This window comes from Electrona antarctica (assembly GCF_951216825.1).
Source record: "Electrona antarctica genome assembly, chromosome: 17".
NCBI classification, from domain to species: domain Eukaryota; kingdom Metazoa; phylum Chordata; class Actinopteri; order Myctophiformes; family Myctophidae; genus Electrona; species Electrona antarctica.
In genome coordinates this window covers 10,314,715-10,339,402 of record NC_136798.1, presented here as the reverse complement: position 1 = coordinate 10,339,402, position 24,688 = coordinate 10,314,715, and the positions used below count along the sequence as shown (strand labels likewise).

At 42.0% G+C, this 24,688-nt stretch overlaps 2 protein-coding genes across 3 annotated transcripts; both read left to right on the top strand.

Moving 5' to 3' along the window:
• Positions 1-3,408: 3,408 nt before the first annotated feature.
• LOC306941199 (uncharacterized protein) lies at positions 3,409-7,553 on the top strand. Its single transcript, XM_079526514.1, has 4 exons — positions 3,409-3,547; positions 5,256-5,292; positions 6,064-6,124; positions 6,214-7,553. The coding sequence occupies exons 1-4, from the start codon at positions 3,417-3,419 to the stop codon at positions 6,297-6,299; spliced, it is 315 nt and encodes a 104-aa protein (XP_079382640.1). The 5' UTR covers positions 3,409-3,416; the 3' UTR covers positions 6,300-7,553.
• Positions 7,554-10,469: 2,916 nt separating this feature from the next.
• znf395b (zinc finger protein 395b) lies at positions 10,470-24,037 on the top strand. 2 transcript variants are annotated; one of them, XM_079526794.1, is made up of 10 exons: positions 10,470-10,761; positions 12,919-13,060; positions 15,381-15,562; positions 17,520-17,638; positions 17,905-18,098; positions 18,714-18,814; positions 19,110-19,392; positions 20,901-20,996; positions 21,260-21,378; positions 22,949-24,037. In XM_079526794.1, exons 2-10 carry the CDS (start codon positions 12,920-12,922, stop codon positions 23,058-23,060), a joined length of 1,347 nt encoding a protein of 448 aa, XP_079382920.1. In that variant the 5' UTR covers positions 10,470-10,761; position 12,919; the 3' UTR covers positions 23,061-24,037. The 2 variants fall into 2 exon arrangements, with proteins under 2 accessions (XP_079382920.1, XP_079382919.1); XM_079526793.1 differs by having other exon boundaries at positions 10,471-10,761; positions 19,107-19,392.
• Positions 24,038-24,688: the final 651 nt, after the last annotated feature.

The following is a 24,688-nucleotide window of genomic DNA, read 5'->3' as shown; positions in this document are numbered from 1 at the left end:
TTGGTTCTGTTAAAAGGGTCTCCCATCTCTCCAGTTCTTTTTCGCTTACAGCCCCTTTAACGATATTACCTTCAGCAGTCTCACTCATCATTTCTATTGTATCTCGAATGTTTTGTCCTTTGATAGTTTACATTTGTCAGGGCTTGGAACCAAGCCCTGACAGATTAACTACTGTATGGCCACTCCCCAGAAAACTCCGGTTTTCTGTAAATTCCTTTAGCCTGAGTTTCAGGATCAGGGCAGACAGTCTAGTGGAATTTGAACCCATGTCCTGGGTTCAAATTCAGCCTCCTTCGATCCTTACTCTCAACAAGACTGCCTGACAAATAAAGATCAATAGAATCACATCACATTTTCAAAAAAGGTTTTGGCAGAATCAGACGATTCTAATGTACTTTAATAATATGTATTTAAATATATAATATATTATGAATATACTAATATTTCATAAAGGTTTCCCCATCATCACTGACCAATTAAGATTTGTATTTATTTTTTTAATTTAATACAACCCTTATGACTGTTTAATTAACTATAGTGTTTGCCTCACTGGTCAGTAAGCAGAGCTAAAGTCATGCAAGCAAAGGGAATCACAGATTAAATCACAGACCATTAGTGTAAGTAGTCGTCAGTAATTGTCTTTTTGTATGTCAATGTTTTAATGGAATAGAACTGTCTCCGGAGAAAAAAGAAAAGTGTGTTCAATGGAGCACAACATGTGTAAGATGTGTACAGTTGATGTGCATCAACTGTACTAAGCAGAGTATGTGTATGTGTTCATCGTATGCTTTTAACAGTTACGCAATACTGTCACTCTTTTTTGTGGTAACTAGTAGTACCGGTATATCCAATTACTTTTTCCAATTAAATAACACATTCATTACCCTTTACCTTATAAATAGTCGACAACTGACAGATCATAAGTGACTCTGAGAGTAGATCATCAAACATCAAAGCATTTAGAATGGTAGAGCCTGAGGCCCATTCTGCCTCTGATTGTCAAACGAGTGGCGTGATGATTTTGATTGGTTAAAATCATCACTCCACACACAATAGACCAGAGAATGGATGTACACTACAAACAGACTGCCATCCTTAGTCCAGTCATTACCCAGTCCTCACTGCTATACTGTACCAAACCTTAACCTTTACCCTATAAAAACCTCATCTTGCAATTTCAGAATGGACAACTATCATGGTCAGGTCAAAAGGCCCTTCAATTTTAATGCCCATAACTCAAAGTTACAGTCATGCACGCGCACGCACGCACGCACACACACACACACACACACACACACACACACACACACACACACACACACACACACACACACACACACACAACCTCAATGGTGACTTTAATGCATCCCTTGTGATTTCAGTGGTTTTTAAATAATCCCTTCTTGGCAAGAAAGAGAGTGATGGATATGTATGTTTTGTAGCCTACAGTATTATTTTAAACTTTGTACTGTGTCAGATCTTTATTGGCTTTTGGATGGTATTAGCCTATTCCTTGTTTCTTTTGGAGAAGTGGGAGAAGTAGCAGTCTTTTGAAGATGTATTAGCATTATTAGTTTCTTATATTTGTCTGGATCATTTCAATTTACATTTATTTACATGACTACTATACCAGTGGACAGGCTGACAAGTTTAGCCCATTGATTATGAGTCGACTCACGGTACACTTGACATACTGCTGACCATTTTCCAAAGCATACAGGAATTGATTAGGTTTTCAAGGAAGCCACATGGATTCCATTAATTTCAGTACGGCATGAAAATCAGTTTGCAATGACTTGAAACATACACAGTATAATCCCACACACTAAATATCATTGTGCACTTTGTCAAGATTATGCTATTGTTGTTATGGCATTTTAAAGCAAGCTTATTTGAAAAGTCTAGCGTAAAATATTGCCTGGAGAAAAGACTTTCGCCAACATTGACTCAGTTATTCTGGTAAGTTCGGCAACATTTTAATGACTACAAAGGAAGCCATAAACAGGAAAATAAAATATGGCTACTGTAGCAGGATGTGTTGGTATGGTCTTGTCAAGTTCTTGCAGTCACGTAAATTGCCACAGGAGGGAGGTGTTGTTCAAGTAGTTGTTCTGATTATCTTATAAAAGTATAGGACCGGCACCCATACATTAACAACAAGCAGTGAACAATATGTGAAACTATTAAGAGGCATTCCTTACATTTCTATACAATAAGTTATTGTTAATTTTATTTATTTTGCTTCCTCTGGAGACTCCAGGGTCCTGAGAAATGTTACTGTACCTGTATATATTCTAAGTTGTATTCCCACATTCTTTGCAAGTATGTCTGGCATGAAGTCAGTCGGGTGCGGAAGTGATGTCAAGACAATGGGCTTGTTCATCAATATTGGCACAGCCTTAATTCCCCTCCCCTGCTGTCCATGGGGTTCATAAAGTACAGGCAGGTGCTTCCTAGTTGGAAACATACAGGAGTAAAGGCGACAGGTGTCTACTGGCCACTGAGCAGCACATAAGGTAAATGATGAACTCTATTATTCTTTTTTTACTTCGTTTTGCACCTCCATTTCTACATTGTCACAATCCTGATGACCTAATGGTCCATATGTTTGTCATGCATCATACAAAGTAAAGCTGATTACTGATAAATGGGTTCTCTCTCTTGATTGGATTAAATTCTTGCTTTAACTTTTTAACAAAAGACCTTTTGTCATAAGACAAAACATATCACTTACAGTTACAGCTCCTTTAACTGAAACTCTTTAATTAGGATAAAACAGACCTGTATGGATGAGGTTTTACAGTTAGTTAGTTTACAGTTAGAGGTTTTAAAGAGCTGTCCAGACCAAGCAATATAACTAACTATAAATAATTTTAACTCAAGTGGATGGTATACTAGGGTCCACACCACCACTCTACAGACGACAGTGGTGAAGGATCTAGTTGAATTGTACTGCTTGGTGTGGATGGACAACCCTGTTATCGAGGCTTCAAAGTGGTTGGGTCTTTGTCGTTGGGTTGAGGGTTAGGGCGAGCTGAAAACATTTCACTGATTCAAACTATATACTTTATGGATTGGGAGCTTGGATTTACCTGGGTTCTGTAGGCCTGACACAGTAAACACTATCCTATAAATTAAAAAAAACATATACACTATACAAATCTATGTCGTCACCACAGGGCAGGCTATGAAATTCCTAATGTTAACCTGTGTGTGTGTGTGTGTGTGTGTGTGTGTGTGTGTGTGTGTGTGTGTGTGTGTGTGTGTGTGTGTGTGTGTGTGTGTGTGTGTGTGTGTGTGTGTGTGTGTGTGTGTGTGTGTGTGTGTGTGTGTGTGTGTGTGTGTGTGTGTGTGTGTGTGTGTGTGTGTGTGTGTGTGTGTGTGTGTTCTGATATTGATCCCAAGGTACGAGGACAATGGCTCCAGTAGCGGTAGTTGGTACATTGGGGGGCATGGTTTTGTCTTCCTCCCCTGCAACAGCCTTCATCTCACTAGTCATCTTCGGCATCCTCTGTATCACACTCCTCGCATTGTGCACCAGGTGCAGGTGAGGGCTCCATCTGATTTTGACAGTGATTATATTTTTATTTGAATGTATTTGTATTTATTTTAAAATATTTGTTTGCACCATACATGATGTGAGGGAAGTAATGTCAAGAACCCTGACATAGCCATAGCCTCTGGCTGCTCCCCCCCCCCCCCCCCCACCCCCCTCCTCCCTTTTGAAAATAGTCAAAATAGCTGACCTATACAAGCTTACAACACATCACGTGAGCTTGTAGATTTGCTATTTCCGCTATGTTAATGTTTTTTTTTTAAATGTTTGAACATATTTGAAAGGTTTTGACAGTAATGCTGACGACATGGCCAAAATAGCACCACCAGGTTGAAAGTGGCTTTACAATTGGCCCCCTGGCCGCCCCGCCCCGGCTCTCGCTTTGAAACCCTGTGCTACTACAGCGTCAATTATATTATAATGTCCCTATATTATAATGCTGACCTGTGTTAGTCTAGAGGTCATCCCACCTCTGCCTCTTACTACTCTTCTACTGCCTCTTTCGCTATAGAGATCAAAGATTCACAGAAAAATAATCTAAAAGAAATCAGTCAATTATATCAGTAAATGATAAGTTGTGAGCTATACAGTAGGGTTCCACTTCTGAGAAAGAACTGAATCACCGACTTGTTCAACCTGTTCTTTTATGATGATGATGGGTGTTGTCTTGTTTGTAGAGCAGAAGGAAGTGGTGAAGGATGATCTGTGCCAGCATGGGTTGGGTTAGCATTGTATAGGCTGTATAGGCTTCCCAAACATACTGTAGCCCTGTGTGTGTGTGTAAATATGTACACCCTACACTGACGTACTGTACAAATGTATAATCGCCAACACCCAGTGCAGTGGTGACACCCTGGTGCCAAATATGCAGGTGACACTGACACACAGGAACTGCAGAAACTAGCAAGGTTCTGCACATTCCAGGACTTGTAAGTCTCTGATGGGTTGTGGAATGACATGCCATTGAGAGCTAGGCATCATGACTCACAACAATCGTTCAGCAGAGCTAAAAGAAGAGGATTAAACAAATATGTGGAGCCAGAAAGTATTTTTCAAAACAAACAAACATTGGACCCTGGAAACACTATGCTGTATTTTTTCAGATTTCAGAATAATTTAAAGTATTGTCAAAATACCATGCCTTCCATTATGACATTAACATTAAAAGCTGAGGCTGAAACACGTTCGCGTTTTCAATAAATAGACGAATATGCATGTCTATGTCTTGCATCCTTTATTTTGGAGTGCCACTTTTTCCACTTCGGTGGTATTTGAACTCACATCCCTTACAGACGGCTAGTCTCTCTACGTGAACATTTGAAGTATTTGTGAATTACTGCATTTATGACACTGGAAAATCTGAGCTGGGAATGAGTAACGCAGAAGTATAATTAATGTGCTCTTGACACTTGATGAGATGAGATATACCCCCAAGTGGAGCTATTCAGTGTCCAACAGTAGATGACTGTGCCACTGTGTCTGGTATCAGTGAGTGAACAGTAGTAGAGTGTGACTGTGAACCAAGGTTTTACTGTAAATAATAAGGAAACCTTTACCTGAGTCAGATATGCTGACTGAGTCATGATCATCCACCTTTAAATCCACTACTACTCTGTCACTACTATATCTGTCTCAGTCTGTGGTACGCAAACCACACCCTTGTGTCGAGTACTATCATGACACCTGTTGTCACCCACAGGAAAGGTGGCAATGAATACGATGTCAGTGGAGCACAGGTATGAACAATGCCACTTTCACTGTCTCCTGTCTGTAGTGTTTTATATTTTGTTTCCTGTCTGTCTGTCTGTCTGTCTGTCTGTCTGTCTGTCTGTCTGTCTGTCTGTCTGTCTGTCTGTCTGTCTGTCTGTCTGTCTGTCTGTCTGTCTGTCTGTCTGTCTGTCTGTCTGTCTGTCTCGCCATTGCTAATCTCTATCTCTTCTCTTTCTCCCTCACTATCTCTCTACCTCTTCTTTCCGTGCAACAATGCTCAGTATCTAAATCTACCGTGTGTACTTTTATGCCACTTATTAACAATTAGAAGACATACAGTATGTGGCTCCTTAGTGTCAATGAGAGGGATTCTGAGCAATGTTACATTGAGGCCCGCCTCAATGCGTCTACTCTACAGCATTGCAGACTGTGGAAACCCACAGGGCAGCAGGGAATAGACAAATGAGATGGAGTTAGATTTCACTTAACTTTATTTCGTTAAAAGGAATCATGAGTGCTTTACACATTTTATTAACCATTTAACCGTGTATATGTTAACTAGGGTCGACCAGGGGTCTGTACTTGGCCCCCTCTTTTTTTCCTACACCAAATCCCTTCGCTAAAAAATAAATAAAAATAAATTAATCAAACAATCACCTGTTATGACATGCCCAAATAAGGGACGCTAAGGTTCATGTGGTTAAATGGCTTGCAAGTCTCTCACAAGCATATACACCATAAACTCACACAAACAAACCCTGCACCCTGATCGACCTGCCTTTCTTCCTGCATGACAGGTGTCGGGAGAGACTGGGGAGACTGGGGAGGTTAACGGAACTTCACCCACAAAGGGAGGAGGTAAGTCCTCTGAGAATCAAGTTGTGTTAAAGCTCCAGCAGTAAAGTATCTGTGTGTTTTCACGCATTATCTCATTTTGTCATTATTAGATACAGGGTCAGTGGCCCACACAGAGTGGAGAGACCATAAAGCCATGCCTGCCAACACGCTGGAAAGAGATGCGACTAATCCCTGAACCTTACAGAAACACAAAAACTTCAAACACATAATGGACAAGCTGGGAGCACAGGACCTAACAGCCATTTTCCAAATGACCAGCAGCTACACGGTCCCATTCCTTTGCGCCTTGTGCACAGGTGCAACCCTGACAAAGAAGAGGTTTCTCTTCTACGGAATACTAAACTTACCATCAGATGCTGAGGAAAGAGGATGAATTATCCTTAATATCCAACAGTTAACACTGCTTTTCTTCTTTTCATGACATTGCACTGAACGGAGAGATCATCTTATCTTCATGACGTCGGAGCTATCTATCTGGATTAAAAGCATACAGGAAAGCATACAGGAAAGCCCTTTTAGGAGCGCTCTCTCTGCTAAAAGTGATGTCCATTTCAAATAAAATATGTAGTTGTAACAAATTAATTAACAATTGTCTTGCCATCAACTGCCACATGCACTGTCAAATTAAAACTAAAACACACCCAAAACTGTGTGCGCACGCGTGCGTGTAATACTGAGAGGGGAAGCACCCACTTGATGAGCACTTGCAAACCATGTTTTCTTCTAAATTATTAAAATAAATGCGAAAGCCAAAAAAAAAAAAAAAGTGGGCGAGTCCATGTGTGATGTACACCAGGAGAACAGTACAGAGTGACCTAAGTGCTTGACCCCTACAAGTGATGCCGTCTGGTGGCTGTTATAATGGATGGCAATTTCCTGTCATGGTCCACTTGGGTCCGCTTGTCCCTTGTAGAGGGAAGGGTCACTGCAAATAAATACAAAATAGTCGAGTCAAGCTGAGTGACCATCTTTATCCTATGATGATACATTTCTGCTGATGGAATTGGTCTATCAGGATGACGATGATGTGAATCATATGCTTATGCTATGATGGCCTTCGTTCAAATGCTTGAGCAAGACAATTTTGTTTGGATTTATCTCTCTTCCCTTTTCCCTCCTTCCCCTCTACAATTTCACCCACTGTGATGATCTGATTCTGATTCCTCCACTGTGAATGGGAGAATGTAATGCACATTGTAAAGCGCTTTGGATAAAGGCACTATTTAAATAATGGGTACCAGAAAGATCTGGTCGCCTTCGCTTCTCTTATAGCTAGATGGCGCATATTGCTTCACTGAAAGAGTCCTAGCCCCCCTCCCACAACATTGGTTTGTGTTGTTTTATTGCATTTTTTTTATCGTTTTTTCTTTGTTTATGTATGTAGCCTACTGTATTAAAGAAAATGTGCCATTTACCATTTACAATGAAATATTTGAATCTGTTATTTACAATTATACAGTACCGCCTGCTATATAATGTTCATGTTTTATGTTCATCTATCTATTCTAAGTGGTTGGCGCTCTTGAGAGGGTAAGGCGAGGTTACATCATAAAGTGAATGGATCAATGAAGATTGGGATTCTGTCTGAATTGTTTGGAGTGGGATTTAACTAGGATTGGGTTTCTCACTCTTCTGTGGCTCAGCCTCAGACCCAGGCTAAAATCCCTGCTCACTGGTGGAGATGGTAGGCAGACGGCTGACACTAATCCAGTCTCATGTTATGCAGTATGCACAAAATAAAGCACATACATGCCAACACACACACACACACACACACACACACACACACTGCGATGTATTACTGGCAATGGCTACTTCATCCATCATTGTATTTTACCGGTATATGAAATAGTGTGTTGGCCAACTCTCGCAGTTCGTAGAGAGCATTACAATGTATTTTTTTTTAATTTATAAGGCCTTGTGTGGTAATCTTCCTTTGTACCTATCCTCCAAAAGTCACTGGATGTTCAACAAATTCAGACCACATAAGAACAGTGAACAAGGATTTAATTTACTATCTCCACACAAATGGAACAAACTTCAGGGCTCTCTGAAACTGGTTGATTGATTGAAGTATTTTTTTAACAGTTTGCAGAATGGATACATTTCACATGGAAGCACAACTCAATACAAAGACTGTTACTGTGGACGACACTGCACTTTTTTACAACAGGGTCCACCATTTTCAATTCATCAGATTAAATTCTCGATTGGTCATAGTCATACCCACATTTAGGGTGCTTCTTGAGGACACTATACTGCACCTGTTTCATGTAATACTATATTTATTACTACATTTATATTTATTTTATTTTATTTCTTTGAGGGGCGCTAGCCACCCCTCCTATGCCCAGCTTTGTGTGTATGTGTGTACTTATCCCATAGTGATGATTTTATTGGCTGAGGACGGAATGTTATGTATGACGATAAGAACGCCCCTCACTTCACAGTTCACACGAGTGTGATTTGTTTTCTTTTTTCATTACACTATATGTAGACCTATTGCGTTTTGAGAGAGAGAATAAGCATATTATGCATAATCTCTGGTCTCGACTCTTCCCATAGTCAGAGCTGTATTTAGGCTTATGGTTGTTTCAGCAATTTCTGTGTTTTGAGTGCTTGGATCAAAATAGTAATCTCAGCAACGCCGACGTCTTCTCAGTTAAAGTGGGTGACATTGTGTTATCACAAGAAAAGACGAAATTACCTACCTAGGTTCCTTCCTGGCAAACCTTTCCTGTGATAACATGGCTCACTAAAAACACCGGGACAACGCTCCACACGTCCCAAACTCTTCTCCCTTCTGGCCCCAAAACTGTGGAATGCACTTCCCGTTGAAATCAGAACTGCAGCATCACTCCCGATCTTCCGCCGTAGTCTGAAAACCCACCTTTTCAGACTCCATCATGGCCCATAGCACTTACCCTACCCCCTTAGACAGCACTTCTTAGACTTATATAGCATTTGAAACAGACTTATAGCATGTCATGTAGACAGCACAATAAGTGCATTGTATGTAGTCATAGCCCTTCATAGTATATATGTACAGCATAGTATAGCATATATGTATAGTTTATATGTAGTGTCATTATATAGATATGTTCTAGTTATAGTTTATATGTATAGTGTCATTATATAGATATGTTCTAGTCAGCTTACGCATGTTTCGCGATAAATGCATTTTACATATGTGATGTATTCCCATGCTTTTTGTTCTTGCTTAATGTAAATCGCTCTGGATTAAGAGCGTCTGCTAAATGCCTAAATTGTAAATTGTAATCAAAAAAAGTCAACCAAAGAACAAGATTCTTGTACAGGATCTCCTCACTGGTCAGCAAAAATACTTTGAAGACCCTAACAAGAGCCATTATACAAGGTTTCTTTGACTATGCATGCACCTCATGGTACCACAGCAGCACATCAAAGGCCCTAAAAACAAGGCTCCAGACATCCCAATACAAATTGGTCAGGTTACTAATTGGCCTTACTCCCAGAACCCACCTCACCCCTGCCCATTTTGATAGGCTGGAATGGTTTAGGGTTGACGACAGAGTACAGCAACTTGCGAGATTCGCTACAGTACACCACCAACTAAGGTCCAAGAAACCCATGTCAAATACCTACCTGTCAAATTACTTCCTTAATGTCAACAAAGTCCACACTCACAACACCAGAGGGAGTTCAACAAACCATGTGCAGCCCAGATTCGGCTCAAAACAAGGGATTCAATTAATTTCGCTCCAATGCCACTAAAATGTGGAACGCCATACCAACAGTCATTAAGACAATGTGAATCCCTTGACTCCTTCAAAACCGCTCTCAAAGAGCACTCTACGGATGGCTGCAATTTGAAACTGGCCCCTGTAAATAAAGTCTGAGTTCCATAGCTCTGGTCCATATGGACCAGAGCTAAGTTCAATTGAAAATGGTGGACCCTGATGTAAACAAGTCGTGTGCTTTTCATGGTTTCGTCCACAAAGTAACAATTTTTGTATTGATTTCAATGACTTGTGCTTTCGTTTGAAATGTACCCATTCTGCATACTGTGAAATAAAAATGTACAATCAATCAATCAATCAATCAATCAAACTTCAGTGTATATTCAGTTTATATTCTTCTGTGTTGTGAAAATGTGCATAATCTGCAAACATAACTAAATTGGAGCTAGGGTCATTTCTAAACTACATTTATTATTGACACCCAAAACATATTCATATTTATGTTTTTTATTTTTGTTCTGGCTCTCAGTCAGATCTCCCTCTTCTTGTTATGTGCATGGTGTGCGTGCGACGTGCGTGCACTGTGTGCGCGCGCGCATGCATGCGGATGCTGCTCTCGTGGACATGTTCTGGTGGTGGTGGTAACCCCTCACCTAGATCATCATCCTTTGTGCAGTGAGTGTGCACGCCGCCTCGGCATTAGCGGCGCGCTGCAGTGTGATATGTTTGCGCCGTGCCCAGCTGTCTCCCCCGGCATTGGACCACCATACAACCTCACGTAGGCTCACAGCCGGCCGACCGACCAACCCCCTTTCGCTCAGACAGACCCGGCTTGCAGTGGGACAGCAACATACGGTGCACCGTGCACTTCTCTCCTCGCCTACTCCTCGGGACATTAGGTCTTCGTCCACCCAGCAGGTAAATGCAATCCTAAACGATTTAGTTTTAATTTAAACTGGGGCTTCAATTCCATGAATCGTTGTTGTTGTTGTTTTGCGGGAGAGTGAAATGTAATTTTCCTTTAAACACCGAGGGGGGGCATTCTCTGATCGCAATCTCTGCTGCCGCCGGGAACACACCGGGTTTGTCTGTGGATGTTAATGTTTATATCATGTTTTCATTGATGCTGGGGCTGAGACAATGCGTTTATGATTTATTCTCCAGTATCATTATTTATTGCATGTGTTTTTTCTCCCACATAATTAACTCTGACAAATGCATTTCAAGCCGGTTCAAATCATAATACCGCTTTTCAACCTCGATCGCTCCCCTGCGAGACTCGTGTCCGAACACGTTGCCTGAAAGGGGGGTGTGTGCATACAACTGTGTGGGGGTGTGTGTTGGACACCCGCGTTCCACCAATGGGCGCTGTCCCCCCGCCCACACTACGTCACTTGTTTACTACTGGAAGTAGGCGCTGATTGGTGGAGAGCCACTGCCAGAGAAAATCTTGCCTGACGTCAGTTTACCTGCTATGTCTATTTCTCTATCTATGTAGTACAGTGTGTACAGTGTGGGACGGGTGAAACATACACACATTATGTTTGACACTTAATAGCAAACAACGATATTTTGTGCGAGAGTATGGCAGCGACACCACAACTTTGTATCAAGCCAAAACAAAATTCAATTTGTGCTTTACTGACTACACTAAACCGTGTCACTTTCTTATGCAGTCCAATTTCGAAATTGTTGCTATTCTGCCGTCTGTCTCCACTCTCCATGTCCATTTTCAGCATCTATGTGCCCTCTCCCTTCCTCCACAGTTCTTCAGCTATGCATGCACTGAGTGAATATTCTCCATAATACATGGGGATTCTTCCCCAATTATTACACCTTCTGTTAATCACATTCTTCTCCGGTCGGTGTCCCTGTTTCTTTTTGAAACATTTTGTCCATCTTCACGAATTGTCCAAATTTTTATTCTGAATTAGCTCTGGTCCATAGCTCTAATGCGTTCTGAATACTGATATTCATCACAAATTATTTTACCGTAGGCCTATGTTGTTCAGGGTTGATCAGTTTAAAATGTCACACTGTTGTGATTAGTGTTAAGTTACAAACAGCAATGAACTGTCTGCATTTAATGTTTTTGTGTCATTGCATTGACCTAATTAATTATCGAATCATTTTGAGAGGATTTTGGCTCAACAGTACCTCAATGGAATGCTCTGGTGGCGCAGTGTTAAAGTCCCTGCCCACCTGCCAGGTTGTAGGTTCGAATCCACCGTGGTGCAACCGGCTTTGTCGGGCATCTATGGGAACAGAATTGGCCCGTGTTCAGGAGAGGAAAGCCGGGCGGGGAGGGTGATATTGGTCATTGCATACGGGCTGGGGCCGCACCTTTCAGCGGGGAGTGTTGGGTGGGATGAGTAGGACGAAGGCTCTACAAGCTCCCGGTGGGGGCTCCTCACTGGCAGGTGAGTCAGTAGGATACAACAGCAGTGACTACGACTAAATTGGGGAGACAAATAATTGGCTACTGAAAAGATGAAGAAAAATCACACCCGTGTGAAGTGAGGGGCGCTCTTATCATCGTACATCATCATGACGTAATATGTCGATTTGCTCAGACACATATAATGTAAATTCGCCATTCATTGTCAATAGGAATTTAACAAAAATACAGATTTGCTCGTCTACATACGTAGGCCTATGACGTAAATTCTCCATTCATTGTCAATGGCATTTAATGTTTGTGTTAGGACAGAAATAGCCGATTTGCTCAGACACATATGATGTAAATTCTCCATTCACTGTCAATGGGAATTGAACAAAAATACCGATTTGCTTGTCTACATATGACGTAAATTCTCCATTCTTTGTCAATGGCACTTAATGTTAATGTTTGTTTGCACAAAAAGAGCCGATTTGCTCAGACACATATGACGTAAATTCTCCATTCATTGTTAATGGCATTTAACTTTTGTTTTAGGAAAAAAATCTACACTATAGTTAGGAGGGGCTAGCGGCTAGCACCCCTCAAAAAAAAGGTACCTCAATGGTGGAATTGTGACAGAAACCCCACTCTCCTGTTATTATAACGTAGAAAAATATTATTGTTGTTATTTTAAGGATGCACGGCAGTGTTGTGAGTCCCCGTACAAAGTGCAGCGGCACCATGGCAGCTATGGGACCTGGAGGGTTCGGGATGGCCGGGATCTGTCCTCTGGCAGGAGCACACCATAGCACAAGGTCTGGAGGACAGGAGACTTTGGTAAGTAGTCAAGTTGGTATCCTTTAGGATTTTAACGGTCCGATTCCTTAACTGTTCTCTTTAACGATTCCTATAGGGGGTTCCAAATGAAACCTTACAGGGTTGTAACTCTGAGAGAGTACAAAAGGAACCAAATGGGTTACTGGCTTTAGTTCCAACACACCAAAGGTCCGACAACCTAACCTAACCCTAACTGCAAGCACGACGCAGTGCATGTCGGACCGACGCATGTCGGGAGCGACGGGTGATTTCCGCATGACGGACCTTTGGTGTGACGGATAAGCGTGCGCACCCCACCAAATGGACCCTTGTAACCGTTTCCCTCAGTTATCTGCTTTGGGGTGCCAGGTTGGCGTGTTTGTGTAGCCAGGTGGTGTGGCCAGGTGGTGTGTTACGGGTCCATTTGGTTCCATTTGTACACTCAGAGTTATGGTGGTCATTGAAATTGAAACGTTTGAGAAACCACTGGTATAGTAATTCTATAGCAGACATGAAGTTAAGTCTACATACCAGCTCTCACAGTGTGATAGAAATCTGTTCCGGACACGGTTCCAAATGTGATGGAACCGATTCCGGTTCCTCAATATTGGATCCGGCTCCTCCGATTCCTCCGGATCCCGACCCTAGTAAGTAGGCCATCAAGAGAGAGAGAGATGTATACCTCTAAATAGACTAGAGTGGTGATATAGATAGGTTGTATGCATCCCTACTTTTCTGACCCCAGCAGCCACCCCTCAGCTTCTCGCTATCTATCTGCCTTCAAGAAGATAAAATACAAAACTGACTTGAATGGCATGCTCCACTTTTAAAATAAGTGAAAGAGATTAATTTGACTTTGTGATGCCTACACTATGGTCATGGTACATATGGAAATGTTCAGATTTACCGGTAAATTGAGTACATAATATACACAATACCCAGCTTAAAGTTAAATGTAGAGTTTCCAGCAGACCGGAAAATGTGGATTAAAAAAGCAAATACCGGCCTGGGCCATGGCTCAGTGGTCCAGGCACCTTGGCTGGTAATCCAGTCTGGCAGTGTGCCGTGGGTTCGACTCCCGATCCCGACGGCCTTTACTGCATGTCTTCCCCCCCATCTCTCTCCCCATTTCCTGTCAGCCTACTGTCTGTCCCTTAAAATAAAGGTGAAAGCCACTAAAAAACAATATTAAAAAAAAAGCAAATACCGGTAAGCATACTTACTGATTGCCCACCAGAGAGCAGTCTATCAGGCAGTTAGTAGTGACTTTAAGCAACGACGGCTACGGCAGTCCGCTCCGGCAACCGGAAATGGATCAGTGCTCGATACATAAACCTGCTTGCCGTCGCAGCCCTTTCTACTACGGCAGAACCTACACTTACACGTAGTGTCTACAACGCCATGTCATAACCATGTTTATTGAAATTAGCTGTCATACATTTACACCGATTGCTCCATCACCTCTCTTATGCTGTGTAATGTGTTGGCATGCTCTGAATGAAGAAATAACACTAATACCATATGTCATATTAACCATGTTTATTAATAACACATATTGCATATTGGTCCAGCACCTTCCTCTTTCCACTGATGATCATGTCCAGGGAACCAAAAATGGATGGGAACCCGTCGCTGACGGCTGTTTGCTTAACAATTTTGATAGCTACGGCGATTGCGTCATAGCCGCCGTACTTCCGCCTAGCGGAGCCGTCTGAAAACAGTCGTTGCTTAAAATCCCTATTGCTAGATTGGATGGATGGGCCGGGAGAGGGAGCATTACATGTTTTGTTTCAGTCACAACTGAATATAGAATGGGTTTACAATTGCATTACTTTTTACTTTATTTGAAATCAAGGCAGACACACTAATATCAAGGTCTTGAAGTGTGTCCAAGCCACGCCAGATGAGTAAATATCCACGCCGAGCAATCAATCAATAAGTGCACCGTCCATGTCGGCAAGCCATAAAAATAATAGTTTATCACCGGTTTTGAAATTGCACATTATGCAGGACCTTGAGAGTGGAACAAAACGAGTACTCCACTGTCCCCTCCCTCAAAATAGTTGGAAACATTTATTGAAACATGATTCAGAACAAGAGAGACCTGTTTAGCGGGAAGTTAGATACTTATCTTGTTAGCAAAGGTGAAAACACAGTGACCATTATTGAGAACTACAATGGGAAAGCAGTATCACTTTAGAGACAAGTAAGAATTGTGTTATAGTTAAAGAAGATTTCCACCGTGCCACGAGAGGGGTGGACACTTTGCTTTGTGGCAAAAGTACATATTGCATTGATGCATTCGTGACCGTTGGTATTTTTGGTTTGTCTCCCACTGAAGTGCTGTGGCCAGGGAATCGTGTCATCAGGGATGCAGAGTGTGGGACATGTGATCCAGGCACCAAGCCACACAGCCTGGGGAAAGGCAGAGGGAAGCTGGTGCAAAGTAGCTGGTCCCCTGCAAAGCGTAGTCCCTACAATGCCTGTCTGCAACCTGCCAGCCAGTATGGATGTACCATATAGGTGAGAGATATGACTTGAGATGATGAGATGAGATATACTTTATTGTCCCACGAGGGGAAATTTGTCTTGGGCAAAAGTGCAGTAGTACATAACGCTTTTTAAAACAGAAGACGAAACACAATAGACAATACACAATAGCAGCAATGTACAAGTACAGTATCACAGAGTATCACAAGAGATCAGTGCAAAAATGCAATCAGAGGAGGTATATAAATACAAGTACTAGAGTATTCACAGTTTATAGTATCACAGGTGTAAGTACAATAAATAACTGATGAAGGTTGATAAGTCCCTTTCCCACTAAGAGCTATGAACTATGCGGCGCTTGTTCAGTAGGACAATTGAAGTGGGAAGAAAAGTTTGAAATGTCATATACAGTTTATTTACAGAGTAGGTCATAACCGTGGCTTAATGTTGGTTGGAGAAAGGCACTGAAACATCACCATAATTATGACAAATGGGGCAATTCCCAGTGTTATGTTAATTATATCCCTTCAACCAATGTTTCCAAAGCTTAGTGTCTGACCTGATAACAGTACACGTTATTATTTCTTGCACAGGGATATGCTTTTAATGTCACATAGAAACCTTTTTGTGTAACCTAATCTTGCAGAACAGGATTCAGACTATTTCGTTGTACTGCCAATGTTATAGATAGTCTAAGTTCAAATACAGAAATACAGATACAAAAATCTGCATGTTATCTTCCCCGAATTGACAAAATTGTGGTTTGTGTTAATGTGTTGTGGCCATGTCGACTAGTGGAGTTACAGTTTGACATTCACTTTAACTTCACCAGGCTCTTCCTGGTTATGCAGATGTTTCTTCCCGAGTTGTTTTGTTTATATAATATAAGAAAATATTAATAATAATACAAATATTACCTGCTTCTCGATTATTCGATTAACCTATTTTTATCTCCTTTTCTTTTCAACGTCTATATGGATGAGTTATCTATGTTCTTAAATGCATGTGGTACAGGGTGTAGGGTTGGAAACCTGCTAATTCATCTCCTTATGTATGCAGACGATTTGGTCATCTTTAGTCCATATAGTGCTGGTCTTCAACAGCTGCTGAGTACATGCTCACAGTACGGTGCTGACTTTGACATTACATATAATGCAAAAAAAAGCAAGATAATGATTGTCCGAAGCAGGGAAGACAGACATCTAACCTTTCCTGACTTTTATCTCTCTGGCTCTGTCCTTAGTGTCTGCAGTGAGATTAAATATTTGGGCCACATCATTTCAAATGACCTCGCTGATGACAAGGACATATATAGACACTTAGACAGCGTTGGAAGCTGTATGCACAAGGAAACATGCTGTGTCGAAAATATAGCATGTGCTCAGTACCGGTTAAGATTTCACTTTTTAAATCCTTCTGTACACCCCTGTATACCGCCCACCTGTGGTGTCGCTACAAACAAGCCAGTATTAGACGATTGACAGTGGCCTATAATGACTGTATGAGGCTGCTACTGAGAGCTCCAAGAAGCTCCAGTGCAAGCCAGATGTTTGGCAGTGTTGGGGTCCCCACCTGCTCTGCTGTGCTATGCAATCTTATTTATGTGTAGGGTATCTGAGTCAGTAGATGTCATTACTAACCCGACACGTAGTTCTGTCAGGTTCTCCTCCAGACTGTGGAACCATTGGCGAACTTGTCTGTATGTTCGAAACTGAACATGGTGGAACTCTTTTTATTGTATATTTCTTTCTATATTCTTTTGTATCTATTATATTGTTGTTTTTTACTGTGATATGGATTCCCCTGAGTCTGCAATAAAGATTGAATTGAATTGAATTATATCGGTTTCGATATATATCTTTGGTTAATTTGCGAGCCCTAGACAGCACATCCTGCAAACCCTGTTAACGATGTCAGCATTATGATGTTTAAGATTTCCCCTTCTGCACAAGTAGAACCTGCTCATTTGTTCATTGTGTTGTTCCTTCAGTTTCCGCAGCCCAGAGTCGGTAGAGATGGATGAGATCATGGCAGCTATGGTTCTGACCAGCCTGTCCTGTAGTCCTGTGGTCCAGAGCCCTGCACAGATGGGTACCCATCATGGTCCAGGTATGTCAACAGACAGCCCCAGCAGTGTTATCTGTCTTATTCATTCAGTAAATTCAGTTCTTTGACGAGAACCCACATTCTGCACAATTGTAATGCAAGTAGCTTGGCTTTTCCCATCCCAGGACTGTTTAACAAGAGATTAAACCATTTGTAACCTGACAATCCCTATTTTGCCCATGTCATTATAGGAGGAAAATGTCCCAAGTGACTGATGCTGATCTGGTGGTCTAGTCTGATTCCTAACATGAATTGTTCTTGTCTTCCAGCGGTCTCATCAGCTGACATGGAGTGTGGCGGTGAAGAGCTTTCAGACAGTGGCAGCAGTGGCTACTGGAGCTGGGACCATGGCAACGTAAGCCCCGCCCCCTCGCCATCCGTCACCGAGATGGACAGCAGCCCTGACGAAGGGCTGCAGCTGGAGCTGGAGCAGGGGGAGGAGTTTAACACCAGAAAGGCAAAGGTAAACGGAATGTACTGCCTTCAACCAAAGATCTATAAAAAAATAGATGCCTCATTGGCCGCTGCAGTTCATTTGAGCGACGTGTATCGACGTGAGGGCGGAAATGTGCCGAAAGATGGGAAGGCACACTACTCCACGCTGCCACTCAAGTGACTACTGGCCAATCACAGCGCGTCTTATCCGGGACTTGTCAGACCCGAACGTCCGCTCTGTGACACACGCGGAAGCTTCTGTGAAGCACTAGTCTCGCGTTGCCAGACTGTTGTCTCTCGCAATAGTAGTCTGGATACGCCAGACTAGTGAAGCACTAACGCGGAAGCTTGCCCTCACTTTTGCACATACGCCCCAGAGCCGAAGGAGGCGTCTACCTTTCTATGGCTATGGCTTCACCTGCATGGCTCTGGGAGCCGTCAAATACTATTGAAACCTGTAGTACCTGCCCACCGCCACGGAGATTGGCGCTTCGATTCCCCCATGGTGCCTCTGGCTTGAAGGAAGAGGAGCCTGTTCAGCAGGGAGCGGAATTTTCTATCTCTGTCTTTGTGTTTTATATTTGTGTTCTCCTTCCTCATTCTTCACCTAATTTGCATACACGTCGTCTCTTGTGTGTTGCAGAACTCTTTCAGAGGAATGTACAAGTGTCTGTGGCCGGGTTGTAGCAAGGTGCTCGCGGCTTCAGTCGGAATGAAGAGACACATCCGTGTTCTGCATCTGGGGTCAGTTGTCAGCGTGCCAGTCATTTACCATTACTGTGTGATACGGTGCATACATTTGTACCTGCACTGTATGTGTGGCTTTTACTGTAGAAATGCTTATCTGTCTGTCTCTGGCTCTTTCCTTATCTAACACACACACACCATGTACATACACTGTGTGTGTTTCACATACACACATGCACACCTGTTGCTCACAAACGCATGCATACGTAACATTACTGCACATATACACACACCTGCTGCTACACATTACTCCATATTGCATGCACACAAACACACACACACATGGCAGCAGTGTGTCAGACCAGTCCCGAAGGGAGGAGGACTTCTATTACACCAAGATCCCGTGTGAGGCTGTGGACACACCTCCCCCCCTCCAGGCCTCAATCCAGGCCCCCACCGCCACCCACCTTGGCTGGGCGTCCTGCGGTTCTCCCTCTAGCTCTGAGATCCAGGGCCTCCCGGCTCCCAGGCCCAGGTCCAACTCCAGCTCCGGGCCAGGTCCGGGAAGGCCCAGCACTCTCAGCCAGTCAGCACCCAGCAGCTTCTGGCAAATCCATTCAGAACACCTCTACCAGGTTAGATTCACATTTGATAAGATGTTTCTTTGGTCATTAGCACTGGGAGAAGGTCAGTGTTTTAGAGCGGTGGCTCCTAATCGCTGGTAATGCTGTTTTTCCATCCTACCAGGTTGACCTGGTGTCCTTACAGTTACATTAGCTATTTAATCAGAGACCAGTTTGACCCGGTGGGATGGAAAACCAGCACTAGTAGGGGTGCCAAGGACCAAAGTTGAGAATGACAGGTTCAAAGACAGCAGCATGCTCAAGGGCACATCAACAGCACATGGCTGTCTGGTTGTTGTTGTTTCAGGGACAAAACATCTGACCTTTCAGTTACAGTATGCTCTCTCTTCCACCAACTGTGTTCCAAACACAAAACACAAAATGTACCTTTGCATCACGCAGACTAGATGATGGTGTCAGCACGCATCACAAAGCAGCACATTTCTGCAGTGACCTTAGTCTACCCTGTACACCAGTGCCTTTAAAATGGATGCTTTGTGACAGTGTGAGAGAAAGCTGTTAGCTTGCTAGGTTCCCTCCAGGCCCAGGGTGACAGTGATTGAAGTATCCTCTACCCAATATCCTCTCTCTTGGGCGTCTACTCACTGTAATATATCCCTCAATTTGATGAATAAAAAAAAAAAAAAAACTTAAACGTTAAAAACTCATACCACCCCTTTGAATTTTTGGCTTTTTCTTTTCTGGCTGTTCACCATAAAACTCTGCTCTGCTCCGTTTATAAATCCACTCAGATTTTTCTGTCACGATTTCGCTTTGGCTGCAAAGAAAGTTGTCATGAATATATTTGATATTACTTTTATAACCCAGTGTGAATGCCCATAATCTCTTTATTTCCTTATAGTTATATAATCAGAAGTCAATGTGCGTGCGTGTTCGCGTGCATATGCCAAGACAGTGGGTGGTCTAAGGATGCTGTTAATTGTGTGTGCATGTGTTGTGTGTACTTTTTGGTATGAAACCATTATTACTTTGATAAAATGTCATGATTTTTACATTTGCATTCCTTTTGCTGTGGTTGAAATACAAGGGTGAATTGTCAAGCAAGCATGTGCTGTGAACGACTTTAAGGCTCTGCAGAAAGAGAACAGACATCTTTGCTCTGCAGGAAGAGAACAGACATCTTTGTTTCAAATGAGAATGGATTCATGAGTACTTTGATACCAGGCACGGCACATTCAGATCGAGTTGTTTGTAGCAATTTTGAGGGAAATAGTTTGATCCTGATGTAAGAGGCAGACTGAAAGGAAAACATTGGACGGATCCGTGTTGATCACAGGACTATAGAGTCAGGTCTTGATTTGAATTTGTACAGCAAGTCTTTCAGCAGTTAAGCCTTCCTCATAATAATGCATGATGCACACTGAGGAATAGGCTCGATTTAATCATTCATTTAAGTAAGGAATGAAGATCCAGCTCTTGCTGAAATCGTACTATATTGGACTTGTTCATGTTTGTACTTACTTTTGATTCCTCTCCTCTCTCTAACCTACTCCTTCCAGGCCTGCAGTCCTGTGCAGCTCGCCACGCCGTCTCGTAGTCCCGCCTACCAGGGTTGGACTCCCTTTGTGTCCGTCTCGACCCAGGACAACAGTCCAGTAGGTTGTTTTTGTCACTACCACCATGTCTATATGTATTTATAATTCTGGTTGTATTTGTCTAAATCTAACTGTCTGTCTAATATGTATGCATGTATGTCTTTCTGCATGTGTGTATGTGACATGTCTGTATGTGTGTGTGTATGTCTGTAGGTTTGTTTTCCTCTGTCATATCTGAAAACTCCTGTCTCTAAACTCTTTCTATGGATGTTTACATACCCTGACCTTTCAAGAAAGCAAATTTTACTTTCATGATTTATAAGGTGGTGAAACCCCGCTGCCGGTCCGTGAGTGTCGGAGAGCAGTGGCTCCAACAGAACAGCGCCGCCAACAGGCTGCAGACCATGAGCGCATCTCCCTCACGCAGTCTCTGCTCCTTCAGGTATAGCAGCAGTTTAGTCTCTGTCTTCGTTTGCAGTTTGATTTTAGTCATTTAGTTGCTACTGTTATCCAAAATGACTTTGAAACAATATTGTCTGTAATTTTTATTGTTGAGCTTCTGTGCTCTGTGAGCTATATAGTTTGGGTATTTGCGGCGCACAACAACATGACCATACGAGAAAGTAGAAAGGCTTTGTCTTGTCTGTCTGTTTGTCTGTTTTTCTCTCTCCCCCTCAAATTTTTGCATGGCACTACGTATACCTGGAAAATATTACAATTATTAACCTCTACCCAATATTTCTCAATTAACATCAATATGAGTTTGAATATATTTTACAGTACAGTATACGTTCCATACTGTATATGACAGAGAGAGAAAGGGAGAGTTTCCCCTAGTATATATAGTTTATATAATTATATTGGTTTTAGGGCCTGTACTTTTTACATTATATATTAATAATATTGTTTCCACTCTGAAGGATTGTCAATCCCATCTTTACACAGACAACACAGTTCTATATTGTGTTGCCAATTCTGTTGACGTTGCCGTTAAGCATCTGCAGCTTGCTTTTAATACTCTCCAGGATGCCCTGGTTGAGCTAAGACTCGTTTTAAATGCAAGTAAAACGAAATGTATGCTGTTTTCTAGGGCTATGAATATTGACTTGGATAGTGTACTTCTTCAGATGGCCCCACGATTGAGAGGGTCTCTGAATATAAATATCTTGGCATCTGGCTTGACGATAAACATTCTTTTAAATTTCATATTGTTGATCTTGTCTCCAAACTTAGACAAAAACTAGGTTTTCTGTATAGTAATAAATTCTGTTTTCCAAATTCCAGTAAAAAAGCTATTATTGAGTCTTCCTCTCGGTCCTGGACTACGGGGACATTATTTATAGGTCTGCTGCTCCTTCACTTTTAAAGCGGCTAGGTCTACCACTCTGCCTTGCGGTGGACTACTGGAGATAGTTATGGTACCCACCACTGTGCACTTTATGAGAACTCAGGTTTATCCTCTCTGACAGAGAGGCGAGATAAGCATTGGCACCTATTTTTATATAAAGCCATTGCTGGGATGCTCCCTGACTATATCTGTTCCATGTTGGAATTGAACAATAGCACGTATCAGACCCGCTCTAGTGATTTTTGTAAGACTCAAGGTTCCTCAGGCTCAGACAGAGTTGGGCAAGACAGCTTTTTCTGTCAATGGCCCAACCTCGTGGAACGAACTTCAAAATTCCTTAAAACTGAGCTCTCTGCCATCCTTCGGTCAGTTCAAAGGAATGCTCCAGAACATTTTTCACCGTGATTACTCCTGCTTCAATTGATTTATTTTACTGGTTGTTCTGCATTTAAGTTCCTTTGTAATTGTATCCTGATTTATAATGTTGTGTTGATGTATTGTTTTGACTGTATTTGTGAATTGTAACCTCGGCTACATTGAAAATGAGGGCTTGCCCTCAATTGTATTTCCGAGAATAAATAAAGGTGATGATGATGATATTGGTAACTCCCCTGTCTCAGATTGTAAAAACTCACTGTGGAGCTTTGTGTGTTTACATCCGCAGGAAGGGGCGAGGGGAGGCCAAGAAATGCCGTAAAGTTTACGGGGTGGAGCGTAAAGACCAGTGGTGCACAGCGTGCCGCTGGAAGAAAGCCTGTCAGCGATTCCCTGACTAGACGACGGTCAATGATGAAGGTGGGGCTCAGGGGGCTGGGTAGTGGACTGATGAATGATGAAAGAAAGACTTTTATTAAAAAAAGAGTAAACCTTGGCCTAAGAGTCGACAGAAAAACAACCATTCTTTTCCTTTCAACATTGTTTTATTTTTGAGGGGGCGCTAGCCCCTCCTATGCCCAGCTTTGTGTGTTTGTGTGTACCACGGTTTGGCTGGTTTGATTGGCTGAGCACAGAATGTGATGTAAGATTATGTATAATGATGTATGATTATGTATAATGATAAGAGCGCCCCTCACTTCACACGAGAGTGAGTTATGTTGTTGCATTTGATCTGCCCCTAGAGTACATTTCTGTATTTTGATACCTGGGAACCCATGGTGCTAGTTAAGCTCCTCCCGTACTGTATACCATGTGACCATGTGCTAGGCCTACAGTACACTCCTGTTCTATCCAAAGGATATTGCCTATCTATCCATTTTATGCTGAATCTCATTCTTTTTACTCTTGTTTCCTTAAACACTTCAATCTCTTCCAGTGTTAGTGTTTCTGATATACTACTTCTATATTGGATGTTATGGATTCTGTACAAGTATTTTATAACTTTTTTTTGTATTGTCTTGTTCTTTCAACCAATGTGTTGGACCGGATTTACGAATTGTTGTTTTTTTTGTTTTAGTTATTATTATTATTTTTTTGGCACTTTGATGGAATAAGCTACACTTGGTTTGCCTCAAATCAAACTCCTTCCAGAAAAATGGGTTCTCTTCTTACCCAAATGTTCCAAACAGCCAGTGTTAGTGGTCTTTCATTGTAAACTCCTGAACAGATTTTACTGTGTATGTGTAATATAAAACGATAAGCTACTGGATCATGCCAACGGGACGAGCATTATTAAGACGACTGAATTTGTAATAGCAATACAAAAACAAAACAATAAATATATTGTCTAACACAAATCTAAGAAACGTGAAATTCAGATCGTGGTGTAATTGTTTTTCATTTCTGCATGACACGCCACAAGAGAAATAGCAAACTAGTTTATTATAGTTTTCTCTATACAGACATTTTATGACGGAGACTTAGTTAGAACAATGATATATAGGTTATAAATGTGGTTCAAAATGTACACAATATTCACAAATTCCATTGTTTTGTGGTTGCATTGAGAGAGAAACGCACAAGCTTACACACATGCACATGCAATTAGGCACGGACCGTCACACGCACACAACTGCGCACACACACTCCACAATCACCCGAATATGTTAAACACTTTATGCTGCAAAACAATAATATGTGACCCTCTGGTGAAAAAAAAGAAACATCTAACGTGTTTTCTTTTATGAACCGAAGCATGAGCAATCTGGGCTTATATTGCCAAGATCCGACATTTACATGCACAATTCAATCTAACATTCAACCAACAACCAAATGCACGTTCTTTGACTGAGCAATTCAAAAGAATGTGCATTTGGTTAGTCAACCTCTGTCATCTTACAATGCAATGCACAAGTGAATCACTGCTATAAAGCCACAGTGTGGCCCACACCTAGAAATCTCTCTTATGGGGGTCCCTGGTGTATCTTATAAAATGGAGGGTCTTTGGGCTAATATTTATCAATTTGGG